Raw genomic sequence first — 17,388 nt, forward strand, 5'->3', positions numbered from 1 at the left:
GTCAAATGTGGCACTGACTACCTGGAATTTGTGTAGATCCCACAATTTAAAGAGCAAGGTCCTCACCAGGTCCACCCTTCTTTCAGACTCCAGCCATACATGGGGTCCCCAGGCTACCCACACCTCTGTCCGACTTGGTTACAAACTTGGGAGTTTCCATAACTTTCCTTCAGTTTTGATAATTTGCAGAATGACTCATAGAACTCAGGAAAATGCTCTACTTACAATCACCATTTTATTATAAAGAATATAAATGAAGAGCCAGACAAAGAGATGTGTAGGTTGGCAAGCACTGGAAGGGTCCAGGGCTCAGGAGCCTTTGTCCCTGTGGAATCAGGATGTGCTACCTTCCTAGTACCTTAGAATGTTCACTAACCAGGAAGTTCCCCAAGCCTCACTGTCCAGAGTTTTTATTGGGGTTTCTTTACATAGGCATCATTGCTTAAATCACTGGCCATGTTAAAATTGAACTCAATTTCCAGCCCCATCACCTCCTTGGAGATTGGGGGTGGGATGGGGCTGAAAATTCCAATGCTTTAATCACATGCTTGGTCTTTCTGGCTTGGCCAACTCCTCCCTTGAAACTAAGGGCCCACCACGGGTAACTTTGTTAGCATAAACCCAGGGAGGGGTGAAAAGGGCTTATTATGAATACAAAAGACACTCCTATCAGGAAACTCTAGAGTTTTTGAAGCTGTGTGCTAGGAACTAGGCACAAAAGCCAGATACATTCTTTATTGTATCACAACTGGTATATGCAACAGTGATAAAAGTTTAAGTGAGGGTATGTGAGGTTAAAGCACCTAGACCTTCAAGTATCTTCAAGGCTAAAGCCCAAGGAAAAAGTCTTTTGATTTGGCAAGAGGATACTCCTGGGTGGGGAGAGAAAGGCAGGCTCAGAAGGAAAAGACAACAGCCTCATATAAATATGGCAACAGTTATAATTTGAGCCTTTGGAGAGCTTGAAGATCTAATGAAAGGGTTGGCTGACTGCTGGCATAGAAGATGTCTGTGTCAGCAGGGGCAGGAAGGGTTTTGTATACAGAGGAAACAGACAGGATGTGGATGAGTTGGAAGCACCGAGAGCAAGATCACAGAGTTATGAGAACCAAGGGGCAAGTAAAGAGCTTCTCTTTGAAGACACAGAGGATTCCTTTTTTAGACTGGAAGGAAAAAGGAGGAGCTAATTGGAAAAATACAAGAAAAAAAGTACAAGTTGACAGAAATATGATGCACATAAAGTGGATGACAGCAACTCTTTTTAAAGGCAGGCCGCCTGCAGAGAGGGAGTTCAGCAAGGCAAGACTTTATGAAAGGGTTTGCAGTCTTGATTGATTTCAAGAAGTCCAAGAAGCAATGGAAGGAGGAATAGGGACCATCAAGGGAAGAATGGATGTGAGTGACTCTTTCTTATGGTGGCCGAGTCTTTAAAAGCGATTGCCAGATGGCCTCTAGAAGTTTCTTCTAGAATTATTATTCAGGATTCTATGGCTTCTGGATGAGAACATCTCATTGACAATAGAATGGATCCTAGCTCCACAACCTCCTGGTGTCTGCATTGTCTAAAAAGAAAAACATATGTGGGAGAGCAATGTCTCCTAATAGTTACAACCATTGCTTAAAAGAGTTAGGGGAAAAAAGGGGGAACCTGTATCTGGGAAGGTAACTATTGCAAGAGACAATTTTTTGGTACTTATTTATAATGCATATCTTAATAATTAGAGCTAACCCCATGGTTGGCTTGGCCACCTCTTCCCTACTTCCACCCAGGGCTGGGGTGTAGGGTTCCTCTACTGCAAGGGTTCTCACCTAGGGCAGAAGACACATGATAAAGTCTCAAGACACTTTCAGTTGTCACAACTGGGTAGCATCTAGTGGGTAGAGGCCAGAGATGCTGCTCAACATCCTACAATGCACAAGACAGCCTCCAAACAAAGAACTGTCTAGTCCCAAATGTGAGTAAGTATCAAAGTTGAGAAATCCTGCTTTAAAGAAAGAACCTGGTGGAGAGAACCAAGTATACCTGGAGGGAGGATATCCTGGTGGAATATACCAGGTATATCTTGGTAGGTAGGGAGGGCTTTGGAGAGGTGTGGCAGACATCCTTGGTTGGCCAGTGCAACCCATGTCCACAGTCATCTTTGTAGCCACCTTCAAGTTATAGGTAACCACATGACATTTCTGAGCAATGAAATGGAAGATAATTTGCTGGATGAAGCTTCTAATAAAATCACTGTGTTCTTGACCTTTGGGTATCTTTTCCTTCTTCCTGCTTTGATCGTGAACCTGCCATCTGGAGGTACCGTGGCCGCTTTCAGGGCCATGAGTACTCAAATCAACAGCTAAAGAGGGTGGAGCCAAAAGCCAAAGGCAGAAAGATCTGTGAACCCAGGGGAACGTTTGACAATGTCTGAAGACTTTCGGTTGTCACTGGAAGAGGAGGGCTAGTGGCATCTACTGGGTAGAGACTAGCGATGCTGCGCAGCGCCCTACAGTGCATGAATCCGGGGTTACCTGCCTGAGGATCACTTGTAGTGGGGGCCTAGGGGGCTGACCAGTTGTTTAAGCTCCTGTGAGCTGGGTTTCCTGTTATTTGTGTCTGAGTTAATTTCAGGTTGCTACAGTAGGAGAAGTTCTTTGATTCAAGCCTGTTACAGGGCTATTTCCAGACAACGCCTCCTTTAGATGACTTTTACCGGCACTTTCCAGGGTGGTATTGGGTTTCCAGTCCCATCCTTGAAGCAGAGAGAGAATAACCATTCCTTTGCTTCTTTTGCCAGAAGATGCCAACACCAACGGTCCCCTCCACCCACGTCACCTGTGGGTTCGGCTGGGTCCAAGATCACAGGCCTGAATGAGAGGTTAGAAGGCATTAGGAGATTCCAAAAACCAGTGACTTCAGAATTTGGGGTCCATCCTGTAATACTTTCAGCAATAAGACAATGTGTTCTTACAGGTTAGATGTCAGCAACTCAAATATACTAGTAGGGTTCAAAGTAACTTTCTAGAGGCCGCGTACAGTGGCTCATGCCTGTAATCCCAGCACTTTGGGAGGCTGAAGTGGGAGGATCACTTGGGGCCAGGAGTTCGAGAACATCCTGGCCAACATGGAGAAACCCCATCTCTACTAAAAATACAAAAATTAGCTGGGCGTGGTGGTGCGCACCTGTAGTCCCAGCTACTTGGGAGGCTGAGGCAGGAGAATCAGCTTGAACCCGGGAGGCAAAGGTTGCAGTGAGCTGAGGTTGTGCCACTGCACTCCAGCCTGGGTGACAGAGTGAGGCTGTGTCTCCAAAACAAAAACAAAAACAAAAGCAACTGGCCGGACACGGTGGCTCACGCCTGTAATCCCAGCACTTTGGGAGGCCAAGGCGGGCGGATCACGAGGTCAGGAGATCGAGACCATCCTGGCTAACACAGTGAAACCCCGTCTCTACTAAAAATACAAAAAATTAGCCGGGCAAGGTGGCGCTTGTAGTCCCAGCTACTCGGGAGGCTGAGCCAGGAGAATGGCGTGAACCCCGGGGAGCGGAGCCTGCAGTGAGCCGAAATCGCGCCACTGCACTCCAGCCTGGGCGACAGCGAGACTGTCTCAAAAAACAAAAACAAAAACAAAAAAACAAAAGCAACTTCTAGAATTAAATTGTATTTGCCAAAAGTGTTTTGAAAGCTGTTAATTGCTATACTCATGAAGGCATAATGAAGGCATAATCTAAATATCTCCTCCTTGCTATGTCAGCTAAAATATGATACATAATTTAATCAAATACGTTGTTGCCAAGAACCCAGGGTAGGCAACCCCCTGGGGGTCTCCTTCTCTCTTACTTCTCCTCTATTGTTTTTCAATGCTCCTTTACTTTCTCTTTTTCCTTTCCTCTGGTTTCCATTGTTTTTGTGACTTGCTGGTGGCCCTAACCAGATGGATACGATTTCTTACTGTTCTTGAAGGTCTGAAAGAGTAGATAAACCCTAATCCAATAAAAACTCTGCAGGATAAATCGGCCTGTGAATGATAGTGTTAATTCTCAGGGACAAGCTTCCAACTCTAACTCCTCTTAGATGAAAGCAACTCAGGGACCTGGTATCTTGAACCTTCCTTCTCTGTTTTTTCTGAACAGCATTTTCTCCTGCCCCCGCTAGGTTTTATCCCTGGAGACTGTGACAGGTTCTGTTGGCTAGCACTTTCCCCCTCTCGTGCAAGGAATGAATTGTGACCCCAGAAGAGGAAAATCCGGGTTGCTGAGACAGTGTTCAAGGGAATCAGTTTAAGAAAAGGACGGGACTAGGGTGAGGGCACCTGGTTTTCTGCAACTGGCTCAGTAGGAACTTCCTCACGGTCTCATCTTCAAAGTTGTAATTGATCTTCCAGAAGATGCAGAGCTGCTGATATTGTGTGACCAGCTCCAGGACCGTCCGGAAACCTTCTGCAGTGTCAAAATCCGACACTCCACTCCCCTGCTCCCAGGCATAGATGGTGAGCAGCTCCAAGGCATACTTTGGGGGCAAAGACCCCTTTGGCTTCAGTTTCCTTTCACACTAGGGAAGAGTGGGAACATCAGATGAACTGGTAGCGTAGGAGCTCAGTGACAGCCACACAGGGACCACAGCAAGGCAACTGAGTCACAGTGTCATGCTGGTGTGCTCAAACTCTGCAGCTTGGATGTCTAAACTGTACAGCCTATAGGAGTCCACCTGGCAGCTGGTAGGCAGCACATTTCAGTTTCTCTGTTGTGCTTTTGACCATATATGCCTTCCTAGGACAACAATACAGCTACAGTTTACTAGAAACCCACTGCATGCCAGCTATGGGCATTTACCCACATCATTCCTAATCTTCCCCACAACCCAAGCAGCATGACCTGCATTTTAGCTGAAGACTTTGAGGCTGCGGGAAGTGGACTGACTCACTCAAGGTCACGCCACAGCCCCGAGTCTTCTGACGCGCCATGCCAGCTCTCTGATTTTCTGGGATGAAAACTACAGAGTTTGGTCTTGGTTTCACATTTCAGGGAGCTAGACACAGAAAGGAAGCATCTCAGGAAGAGCTGATATGATGCTTGATGTTTACTGTCATGAGGATATTCAGAAGCTACCTTGTGTGCGAGTGAGGGGAGACTGGGTAGAGACTAGGGATGCTGCTCAGCACCCTACAGTGCATGAATCTGGGGTTACTTGCCTGAGGATCACTTGTAGTAGGGGCTTAGGGGGCTGACCAGTTGTTCAAGCTCCTGTGAGCTGGGTATATAGAAAATGCAGCCCAGGCTCCACCTACAGCTTCAACCTGCCTTCTGAGAGAGAGCATGTGAACCGGGAAGCAGAAAAGTCCTATTGGCAACGTGTGGGCATGTAAATCCCAGCTTCCACCCACCCTCCCCAGGCAAGGTCACTTGGATTCCTGCAGAATTCTTTGGCCAGTGTGAGGGCAAAGTAAACCACATGTAGCAGCTTTGATGGGCAGAAGCCATCAACGCCTGACCCAAATGAACAGGATTAGTGATGGGAACATCGTAAAGATACCCAGTGGGCAGATTCTCCAAAGTGGCTCAGCCCTCAGCATGGGAGATTGTGGGCAACAGGGCTTAATGTTCATGGCTTACTGGTAAAAATAATAACCCCATGGTCAGAACAAGGACTGTCCTTACCTCTTTGTACCAGTGCTTCACCAGGCGAATTAAATCCTTTAGTTTGGTGGGCCGGGAGCGAATGAAGTTTCGCTGCAGGACTGTGAAACAGGTAGAAAACTCTCCTCCCGGGAGGTCCGAGGATTTATACAGATCAATGAGCCCTGCATAAACCTCGGGGCTGGGTGTGGAGCCAGAACTCAGCTGACCTGGCATGAGGGAGAGATTGACATCCTGCTTTAATACGCATAGTAAGTAACAGATTCCAAAACATTTTTGACAAATATGATTTAATTCTGGGAAATTACTCTGAATAGTATTAGCGTATTTGAAAGACTGATGTCTAAGACATAGGGAGCATCTCCAGAACAATGAGATAAGTAAAAAATTATGTGATCTACACGGGTGCAGGTGGTATTATTAAAGTATTATCTAGACTTAGACTAACAGAGCAGCCACCAGCCAATGTGGCCATTTGCACTCACATTCATTAGAGGGAATGAAAATTAAAAATTTAGTTCCTCAGTTGCTGTAGCCACATGTCAAGCTCTCAGTAGTTGTAGAACCCAGACGTAGAACATTTTCATGATCACAGAAAGATCTCTGGGACAACACTGATCTGGAGTTAGTGAACTATGCCCCCCTGGGCTAAATCTGGCGCTCTGCTTCTTGGTTTTTTTTGTTGTTGTTGTTTTTGTTTTTGTTTTTTGCTTTTTTGAGACAGAGTTTTGCTCTGTTGCCCCAGACTGGAGTGCAGTGGCATGATCACAGCTTACTGTTGCCTCCATCTCCTGGGCTCAAGCAATCTTCCCACCTCAGCCTCCTGGGTATGTGGGACTATAGGCATGTGCCACCATGCCTGGCTAATTTTGTTTATTTATTTATTTATTTTTGGGATGAAGTCTCACTATGTTGCCCAGGCTGGTCTCGAACTCCTGGATCAAGCAATCTTCCCGCCTCCCAAGATATTGGGATTACAGGTGTGAGCCTCTATGCCCAGCCCAACTGCTTGTTTTGTTTGTGTGTTTGTTTGTTTGTTTTCAGACGGAGTCTCACTCTGTTACCCAGGCTGGAGTGCAGTGGCACGATCTCGCACTGCAACCTCCACCTCCCGGGTTCAAGCAATTCTCCTGCCTCAGCCTCCCCGATTACTGGGATTACAGGCACGCACCACCATGCTTGGAAATGAGAAATGGGACCAAAATCATATACAAGTGTAAAGTATTACTGCCACGATTAATGCCACTTGCTGGGGCCAGGGACCCATGAGTGGCACATGTTTTCAGAGCCCGTAATCAAGTCCTGTGGCTCTCCCTGGACCTTCTGTCCACCATCACTTCCAAGTTAAGGTCTGGGGAGCCTTACCCAGTGCATTAAAGGCAGGAAGCACATCAAAGCTGACACTTTCGTTGAGGACTTTGGATTTCAGAGAGAAGCGCAGCACCCTGGGAGCCTTCCACTTGGGAGGCTCAAAGCTGACTTCAAGCTCCTCCTTCTTCTCCCTCCAAAAGGCTTCCAGCTGTTTGTGGATTTCCTTGACGATTTTGTGTCGCTCATTTTTTTGGGAGGTGTAGCTTTTAAGTGAGTTATGGAACACGACGAGGTCGGCATCAGAGCCAGTCTTCAGAGCTGTGCCTTTGGCGGTTGATCCTCCCTAAGGAAGAAAGGAAGGTTGAGATCCAGAATATCCTTGACTGAGGAGTCCGGTGCTCCCATGGGCTGGCACCAGTTGGGCTAACTGACACTGTTTCCAAGGCCAAGTTCTGCGTTAGGGTCCAGTGAGGGCTGAGTCCAAAGCAAAGGGTTTTCTTTTACAAACTAATAGATAATGCAGCTATTAAATAATACAGTTCCAAAGGCAATTATTCTCCTGCCTTTTATACATGAACAACTGATGGACTAGTTACAAGTTACCTGCTTCTCAGGTCAATTTCCTAAAGATTTTGCCTAAAGACATATTTAGCTTTATTTGGATTCCTGTAACCAAATAAATTGAGCGGAATGCAATCATTATGGTGAAGGTACACATCTGTTCTTTGATGTGTGTTTTCTCCTGCAGGTCTGGCGATCATTGGGTGAATATCCATAATTGAGGTACAGGGTTGGTAAACTTTCTGCAAAGGGCCAGATAGTAGATATTTTAGGCTTTGTGGGCTATTTATGTCTCCGCCATTAAAGCTTCTCCCTTCCCTCCCTCCTCCTCTTCCTCCTCCTTCTCCTCCATTTAGTTTCTGTAGAGAAAAATGTTTTATTTTATCCATGGGTATTAAATGCCTGATTACATGGGTTAAGGAGGTGAGGAAAGGGTGTGTTCTGTTTCCTCTATGCAGATCCTCAATTCATCCCTGTTCCAGCCCCCTTCATTCATGCAGCCCACCTTTGTCTTTAAGAGGTGGGCTTCAGCGGCTCCTCCCGGACTGTAGCCCCTTCCTTACAATCTCTAGGTGTCACCTTCCTCTGGCCTTAGCAGAGAAACCTTCAACCAATTTCGGGAAGATGGAAAGCAATGTCTTATCTGCCGATGGCTCTCTTTTCTCCTTTGATGTGTCATATACCTTTTCTTTTTCACTGACTATCACGTGAATGGGGTTTCAGGAAGGAGAGGAGAACGCACATGCTTTGACAATTCTAACACCGATCAGAAACTCAGTCCTGTTTTCACTCCAGTGACCTTCAATGAGACAGTTCACTCATTGCCCCGGGGCTATTGGTGCCATTTCCCAGGCCCCTCTCTCTAGTTGCACAGATTTGTTCTGACATCACTGCAGATGTTTACGCGTACATAATAATATTTTCCTCCTTCCCTTCTTGTGACTACGGGGACACGTTTATCTGGTCGTGTGACCAGTAAACAGACAGAAATACGCCAGCCCCATGGCCTTTGAGCCACAGACAAGAATGACCGAAGCCTCTGATCTCTAGCTCAGCTGATGGGGCAAGCTGGGCTCCAGTCACTCAGAGGAGGAGATTCTAAGCTCCTTAGAATCTGCAGTGGGTTCGATGGTGGACCCCTAAAAATACATGCTCTGGGGGCCTGTGGATGTGGCCTTATTTGGAAAAAGGGTCTTTGCAGATGTAACTGAGTTAAGGATCTGGAGATGAGATCATTCTGGATCAGGCTGGGCCCTAAATCCAATGACAAGTGTTCTTAGAAAAGAAGAGAAGGGGGAGGACACAGAAGAAAAGGTGTGATGACAGAGGCAGACGGGAGTGATGTGTCTCCAGGCCCAAGAGCCCCAAGGGTGGCCAACAGCCCCAAGAATAACAATACAGCATCAAAGTTGTGTTGTTAATGACCTAGGCAGTCTATCCACAGCCCCCCTGAAAACTAGTGTCCTAGTTCCCTTAACTCTTGGCTTCCCTTCCTCAAGTTTCTGAAGGTAGATGGATCCTGGAGAGCTACAATGCTCACCTCCCTTCCAGGAATGCCGAGTATTACATCATTCCAACAAGACATGAGAAAGGCCAGTGCTCACCCGGACAATCTGGATCTTGGCGGTTGATTGTCGGAAGCAGTTTTCTTTAAGGAATGTACGGATGATGTTAACAGCACTGTCGATCTGCTCTAGGAAGCATTTGTTGGGCTGGAGAAACTCCTTGATGAACTTATCCAGAAGGTGGCCTGGGGTCGTGAAGAGTGGTGCAGGCTGGGGAAGGAAGGAAGACCCCAAGTATGAGTGGCCGCTGTAAGCCCACCCAAGGCTTCCTTTCCTGCCTGTACTGGGCCCCCTACCCTGCCTCTCCCAACTGCCCTCCAGCTCGCGGGCTGGCATCTTTTCCGTCTTTTGTCCTTGCACAAATACATCCCAAGAACACAGCTGAGAGTTTGGGGTGGCACACAAGACCCCCCACAGACACAAAAACTGTCCTAGTTGCCCCTCCTTCCCCCTAGGAGAGATCTGGATCCTTGTCCAGGCAGATCTGTCGTGTTCCTAACTCCAAACTCCTTTTCCATGCCCAGTTGGAGCATCACCTCCTAATGACCTGTGGCTTTTTGCTTTACCTACACCTCTGGTCCTTCCCTGTTTTCCCATTTGCTGTAGGTATTGGAGATTGCTGATGACCACATCCATTCCTTTCTTGAGGTTGTATCAGCCTGCATTAAACATGCCATGTGCAGGTGTGTTGGTTTCCAAAGGCTGCCATAACAAGTGACCACAGCTAGGTGGCTTAAAACAACAGAAGTTTATTCTCTCCCAGTTCTGGAGGCGAACAGTTCAAAGTCCAGGTTTTGGCACAGCTGTGCTCCCTCTGAAGCACACGTGGTTAAGGCGCTAGAGATGGGAGGATTATTCTGCATTACCTGGATTGGCCTGATGTCATCACAGGGGTCTTTTTCCTCTTAATTTTAATTTTTAATTGAATTAATTAATACATTTTTCTCCACTTTTACTTTAGGTTCAAGGATGTATATGTGTGGGTTTTTACATGGGTAAATTGCATGTCGCTGAGGCTTGGTGTATGAATGATCCCATCACCTAGGTAGTGAGCATAGAACCCAATAGGTAGCCTTCCAACCTATGATTCTAGCCCACGTTTTTTCAGAAACAGTGTCTGGCTCTGTCACCCAAGCTGGAGGGCAGTGGTGCCATTATAGTTCACTGCAGTCTCCAATTCCTGGGCTCAAGGGATCCTCCAGCCTCAATCTCCTGAGTAGCTGGGTCCACAGGTTTGTGCCACCATGCCTAGCTATTTTTTTTTTTTTTTTTTTTTGTAGAGATGGGAGTCTCACTAGGTTCCCCAGGCTGGTCTCAAACTCCTGGTCTCAAGCAATTCTCCCACCTCAGCCTCCCAAAGTGCTGTAATTACAGGCATGAGCCACTGTGCTTATAAGGACAAGGGTACTTATAAGAGGGAGTCAGGAGGGTTAGAATTGGAGGAGGTGGTGTGTTGTTGGAAGTAGAGAGAGGGGCTGGAAGATGCTATGCTATTGGCTTTGAAGATGGAGGAAGGGGCCATGAGCCAAGAAATTTGGACAGCCTCAAGGAGCCTGAAAAGGTGAGGAAACATATATATATATATTTTTGGTTGGTGCAAAAGTAATTTTGAGACAGGGTCTTGCTCTGTCGCCCAGGCTGAATGCAGTGGCACAATCATGGCTCACTGCACCCTTGATCTCCCTTGCTCAAATGATCCTCCTGCCTCAGCCTCCCAACTAGCTGGGACTACAGATTTACACCCTGCAGCTGGCTAATTTATTTATTTATTTTTGTAGAGACAGGATATTGTTATGTTGCTCAGGGTGGTCTCAAACTCCTATTCTCAAGCAATCCTCCCGCCTCAGCCTCCCAAAGTGTTTGGATTACAAGTGTGAGCCACTATGCCTGGCTCAAATTCATGTGTTTTAAGCCACTAAGTTTAGGGCATTTTTTTAAAAACAGCAGTAAGAGGCAACTAATTACTGTTCTATACAAATGTTGTACTTTTGCTGGCAACACAGACAAGATGGGCTAGCTCACCTGGAGGTGGGGAAGGGCACTCAGCTTGAAAGTTGAAGGCCAACCTTGGTTGTTCTCAGATGTTGTAAGTTGGCCTTATAGTTGCTGAGGACGGTACCTATTGAAGGCATATTCATTGCCAAAACTGCCCCTTCCACAGGGCAGAATATTTGTGGTGTGTGAGTGCATATGTGTGCATGATATGAGTGCATGTGTGTGCATGGTGTGAGTGCATGTGTGTGCATGTGTGTGAGTGCACGTGTGTGCATGGTGTGAGTGCATGTGTGTGCGTGTGTGCATGTGTGTGAGTGCATGTGTGTGCATGTGTGCATGTGTGTGAGTGCATGTGTGTGCATGGTGTGAGTGCATGTGTGTGCATGTGTGCATGGTGTGAGTACATGCATGTGCATGGGTCCAGTGAAAGTAGGGGTTAGGGTGGGCACAGGGGTGACTGCTCAGAGCGTCCTGATCCTTCTGGGTCCAGTTAGGGAAGTTCTCCATTCATAGACCCCCAACCTCTGTGAAGTTTGCTAAACTCATTTACATCTTCATTTACATGCCAGGTTGGTACTCAGTTAGCCTTCAAATTTCTGTGCAAATGGGATATAGATTCCGCCTCCCATAACTTGAATATAAATTAATCTGTCTGTGAAGTCTGGAATTTGGTTGGCCCTTTTGGCCTCAATTAATACGGTTGTCTCCAGTGCGGTTCCCAGGAAAGCTGAGAGGGCTCAGTGGTCTAACCTGGGAAGGTTCTTCTTGGATGGCTTTTCTCTAATAAGCACTGAGCATGCAGGGGAGTTTGTGTTGATAGATTTACCTCTCCTTTTGGGGATGGGAGAGGGAAGGCCAGTGCACCTGTTTCACAGCTGGTGCCTTAATTGCTTCTCTTGTTTCAGCCCCACTTCTGACTCTTGCCCCCGGCACCTGCCTGAATGGAGCTCAGAGCCTGTCCTGGCATCCACAGGCCTGACTGCTGCCCCCTTCTCTGAGCAATGCGCTGTTTCATGTCTCCACCTGCTCACCAGCTTTCTCTCTTGCAAAAATTAATTGAGATCTCACATCTGTGGGTACCCTCTTTCTCTTTTTTCCATTTTGCACTTCACAGTCATTGCCCTGATGGTGTGTGATGGGTTGAACTGTGTCCCCTTAAAAGACGCTGGGGTTCCAACCTACAGTATCGATGAATGTGCGTTACTTGGAAATAGTGTCTTTTCAAATGGGATCTAGTGAAGATTAGGTCATTATGGTGGGCCCTAAGTCAGTATGACTGTTGTTCTTAGAAGAAGAGGAGATGATAAGACAGACATGCACAGAGGGAAGAGGATGTGAAGACACATAGGGAGAAGGCCATGTGACCACAGGGGCAGAGGCTGGAGTGATGCAGCCACAAGCCAAGGACTGCTGGCAACCACCAGAAGCTGCAGGAAACCTGGAATAATTCTTCCCTAAAGCCTGCAGAGAGCATGGCTTTGCCAACACCCTGATTTAGAACTTGCAATAGCCAGAATGGTGAGAGAATAAATTTCTGTGGCTTTAAGCCATCTGTTTTGTGGAACTTTGTAACAGCAGTACAGGAAACGAATACAGAGTACTCTCAGATAAGACTTAGCCTGGGTGTCAGGAAGAACTTCCTGAAGCATGAAACACCCTGTATTTGGAAAACCTGCTTACCAGAACATTCCAAGATGGTGCAGGTAACTCATTATCCAGATTGGGAGAAGTCAACCAGGTTTGAGCTTCTTTTTTCAGCCATTGCCAGCATATTTTATCTCCACTCACATTATTGGTTGGGTCGGCTGGATCCAAGATTACTGGCCTGTGTATTCCATTAGATTAAAAAAAGTCAGTTGAGCTGCTTGTGGGAGGCAAAATCTGGTTTGGGGAAAGAGGCCTGGAGTGGGAATCTGGCAACTTGAATTTGGATTCCTGCAGCTCCTCCAAGCTGCTGAGGGATTTTGTCTATGACATCAAGCCCCTCTGGCCCTGGGTTTGCTGCTTTACAGAAACATTCTATTAATAAAATAACAAAGTGGTCTCCTCTTCCTGCCCCCCCTCCCCTTTCTCTCTTAGCTCCTTCCTTCTATAAGGGGAAGTGTCTCTCCAGTGTTTGTTTAGGGGACAAAATGTGACTATGGTTTGGAATGTGAAAAGCACTGGCTGGACCTCCCCTCTTTCAGACAGACCCTTCTGCCTCCCCACCCATGGTGGCTGCCATTCTTCTGGTCCAGCACTGGCTTGATAGGGCAAGGCTGAGATCTCATTCCAAAGAGATATGCCTGGCATACGGATGATGAGGTACAGGGATAGGGCGTGAGAAGCTTGGCACCTCGCTGATTGGAGCTGGTGCAGCAGGATGTTCCTGACGGTCTCATCTTCAAAGCTGTAGTTGACCGTCCAATAGATACACAGCTGCTCCTGGCATTTGATCAGCTCCAGAATGGTTCTGACACCTTCAGCAATGTCAAAGTTGTCTTTTCTGCACCCCTGTTCCCAGGCATACACTGTAAGCAGCTCCAGGGCATACGGAGACAGCGAGGGTAAATCCCTGATTTTTTTCTGGCACTGTGGGATAAGAAAAGGGTAGCAGCTCATTTGGGGATCCAGTTCTTACCATGTCAGGGATCTGAAATCAAGAAACCAGAGGTCTACAGGAAGTCATTCTCCTTTGCTAGAATGCCTACAGTTCAGTGGACCGACAATACCAAGTCTTGACAAAGATGTGGAACAACGGGGATAGAGCAGGGACCTCTCTTAGGGGCCTACAAGCCACCCACTGCCCCCATCCCACAAGCATGAAAATAAAGGAAAATCTGGAGTTCTTTCGAGGGAAATTCCAGGCACCTTACTAGCCTTGAAAAGTCAATGAGCAACTTGATAAGCAAAAATGTAGTAGTTCAGGGTCTACAGGAGCAGTGGAAAAAAAAAAAAAAAAAAACCAGTAAAATAAAAATAACAAAAAAAGAAGGTAATAGTCACTTAAAACAGTAGCCAAGGAAGTTAGAGTCAAAAGATGTTTTGTTCCCTATAGAAACTAAAGATAACATATTAACGTATGTCCCTGAGTTGATTTTCAGAAACTCAGGCCCCCACCAAGCAAATCCACTGGCAGGTAGACCTCAGATAATGGGAAACTGAGGATTAAACCCTGACCTCGTTCTTTGTTCTAAATTTCTTCCTGAGGTTCTTGGAGGAGGTCACACCTACGAGCCAGAGCTAACGTTCATTTCTGCTGATCTGAAATTTTTAGATAAAGCTTCGCCCATTTCACCCATCACAAATCGGAAAGTCTTTGAATCCTGTGACCTGTGCCACCCATCCTCCTCCACCCTCCTGCTTGGAGACATCCTACCTTTTTAGGTCAAACCAATGTACAGCCTCCATCTGTTGATTTATGGCTTTGCCTGTAGCCTCTGTCCCCTCACCTTTAAAACCCTTACCTGTAAGCCATAGGGGAGTTCGGCTCTTAAACATGAGCTGCCCATTTCTCCCTGCTTGGCTCCCTGCAATAAATGCCTCACTCTCTCACTGCAATCCCAAAGTCTGTGTTTGGCTTTGCTGCGCTGGGTGGGCAGATCCCCAGTTGGGTTTGATAATATGCCTGAAACTCACATCTTGCTGATGGGAGTATAATTTGGTAAGATTTTGGAAATGATTTGGCAAGATTTGCTATGGTTAAACAAAAAAACAAACTACATATATATTTTATATATTTACACACATATATGTACACAACATTCATATATGTGCACTGGATAGCCCAGCAATTCTACTGCTACATATTTACCCAAGAGAAATGAATGCTTACATTCACAAAAAGACGTGTAGGAAAATATCCACAGTAACCTAATTCATAATTGCCGCAGTTTGAAAATGACCCAATCATCTATTTGAAAATTGCCCCAGTTTGAAAATGACCCAAAGCAGCAGAACGGAAAAATGTGTGTTATATTAATACAATGGAATATGGCAAAACAATGAAAAAAAGTGCTACTATGGCTGGGTGCCGTGGCTCATGTCTGTAATCCCAGCACTTTGGGAGGCTGAGGTGGGCAGATAGCTTGAGCCCAGAAGTTCAAGACCAGCCTGAGCAACATGGCGAAACCTCGTCGCTACAAAAAATACAAAAATTAGCCAGGTGTGGTGGCACACTCCTGTAGTTCCAGCTACTTGGGAGGCTGAGATGGGAGGATTGCTGGAGCCCAGGAGACAGAGGTTGCAGTGAGCCAAGATCCCACCACTGCACTCCAGCCTGGGCAGCAGAGCAAGACCCTGTAACCATATGAATGAATCTCTCAGACATCCTGTTGAGCCAAAGAAGGCAGACATGAAGTATGTACCATATAATCCCACTTACATTGTTTGTTTAAAATCAAGCAAAACTAATCTGCGGTGGTGATAGATGTTAGAATAGGGGTTTGTTTGGGAGGATTACCAGGGGACAATGGGCTTGAGGCATCTTCTGGGGTGCACGAAATGTTCCCTATGTTGATTTGGGTGTTGCTGGTAAGATTGTAAAAAATGTGTTGAGCTGTATACCTAAGATTGTTGCACTTTACTGGATGTCAATTATCTCGATAAAAAGGAAATTAATGATAACCATATATAGACAGTTGGACAATTACCTGTTGATGCCAGTGCTTTATCAAGAGGATCAAATCCTTTAGTTTTCTGGGACGGTTGTCAAAAAACTTCTGCTGGAGTTCGGTGAAGCAGACTGCAAACTCACCAGGACTGGCATTTGTCTTATCCAAGGATCTTTTGAGCTCTCGATAGATCCAGGGGCTGGGATTATCATTTAAGCCTGATGTGAAAGAGAAATTGGAACTTTGGTATTTATGTAACCTGGTTTCAGAGAGCCAGGGTTGCTCTACAATGAAGCTCAGTTATAGTTTGATAGCACATGACTCTTGCTTAATCGGTCAGAGGACTGGTACCTTTACATAAAACATAATAGGGAAGGGTGACTTGGCCCATTAGATAATAAAGTGTAGTCTAAACTGACTATAATGAAAACAGTATGGTGTTAACCCAAGGCAAGATCAGCAGAACTTAATGGAGGCACAAGAGATGGAATTATAAATGAGAAGGGGAATTATCCAAATTAGTAGGGAACAAGTGGGTTCTTTAAAAAATTGTTGGTGTTGACATAATTAGTATACATCTGGAAGAAAGGAAAGTTTATATTTTACATGCAATATATTCTGTCATTGAGTCCATCCAGTGAATATTTTACTTCAGAGTGTCAGGGTACAGGGACTTTAAGGAGGCAGGCAAGGTGGCAGCAGGGCCCTGGAGGTCTGGGGACAGGGGCTGGTTTAATCAATGGGTTTCCATTCTTGCTAGCTGAGTTCCACTGTTTATAAACACATTTATTTAGCCAGGCACGGTGGCTCATGCCTGTAATCCCAGCACTTTGGGAGGCTGAAGCAGGCGGGTCACCTGAGGCCAGGAGTTTGAGACCAGCCTGGCCAACATGATGAAACCCCATCTCTACTGAAAATACAAAAATTAGCTGGGCGTGGTGGCAGGTGCCTGTAATCCCAGCTACTCAGGAGGCTGAGGCATGCGAACTCCTTGAACCTGAGAGATGGATGTTGCACTGGGCCATAATTGCACCACTGCACTCCAGCCTGGGTGACAGAGTGAGACTTTGTCTCAAAATAAAAATAAAAATAAAATAAACACATTTATTGATTGATTACTGTTACTGAAACACCAGGGGTTCAGTCTAGGTCCTGCTGCTCACCACATAGAAAGCCAATGGCCGAAACAACAAGTGTTGCCAAAAAGAAGACTTTAATCAGGTGCTGCAGCTGAGGAGATGGGAGATCAGTCTCAAATCCTTCTCCCTGACAGATTAAAGTTAGGGTTCTATATAGCAGGGAAGAAATGTAACTATGTGTGGGAAAATGGGAATTAGGGAGGGGTAAGGAGGTAATCATGAGGAATAAGGGATTTGACATCCCATCATCTGGATGCAGTGACTGGTGAGTTTCAGTTCTTTGATTTTTTTTTTTTTTTTTTTGAGATGGAGTCTCAATGTGTCGCCCAGGCTGGAGTGCAGTGGCGCGATCTCGGCTCACGGCAAGCTCCGCCTCCCGGGTTCATGCCATTCTCCTGCCTCAGCCTCCTGAGTAGCTGGGACTACAGGCGCCCACCAACACGCCTGGCTAATTTTTTTTGGACTTTTAGTAGAGACGGGGTTTCGCCATGTTAGCCAGGATGGTTTCGATCTCCTGACCTCATGATTCGCCCGCCTCAGCCTCCCAAAGTGCTGGGATTACAGGCGTGAGCCACTGTGCCCGGCCTCTTTGATACTTTTTGAG

The 17,388-nt window shown here is 46.3% G+C and overlaps 1 protein-coding gene across 1 annotated transcript in view; it reads right to left on the reverse strand.

Annotated features, from left to right (window-relative positions):
• Positions 1 to 213: 213 nt before the first annotated feature.
• Positions 214 to 17,388, reverse strand: part of OAS2 (2'-5'-oligoadenylate synthetase 2) — a 30,968-nt gene continuing 13,793 nt past the window's right edge. Inside the window, exons 3-10 of the mRNA XM_032168611.2 lie at positions 15,685 to 15,863; positions 13,389 to 13,624; positions 12,734 to 12,878; positions 9,098 to 9,268; positions 6,987 to 7,275; positions 5,643 to 5,830; positions 4,298 to 4,536; positions 214 to 2,850 (exon numbers count right to left, since the gene is read on the reverse strand). Coding sequence (XP_032024502.1) covers positions 2,682 to 2,850; positions 4,298 to 4,536; positions 5,643 to 5,830; positions 6,987 to 7,275; positions 9,098 to 9,268; positions 12,734 to 12,878; positions 13,389 to 13,624; positions 15,685 to 15,863 — 1,616 coding nt within the window. The 3' untranslated portion in view covers positions 214 to 2,681. The remainder of the gene's footprint in view (positions 2,851 to 4,297; positions 4,537 to 5,642; positions 5,831 to 6,986; positions 7,276 to 9,097; positions 9,269 to 12,733; positions 12,879 to 13,388; positions 13,625 to 15,684; positions 15,864 to 17,388) is intronic.

This window comes from Hylobates moloch, unplaced genomic scaffold (genome assembly GCF_009828535.3).
Source record: "Hylobates moloch isolate HMO894 unplaced genomic scaffold, HMol_V3 SCAFFOLD_12, whole genome shotgun sequence".
Taxonomy (NCBI): domain Eukaryota; kingdom Metazoa; phylum Chordata; class Mammalia; order Primates; family Hylobatidae; genus Hylobates; species Hylobates moloch.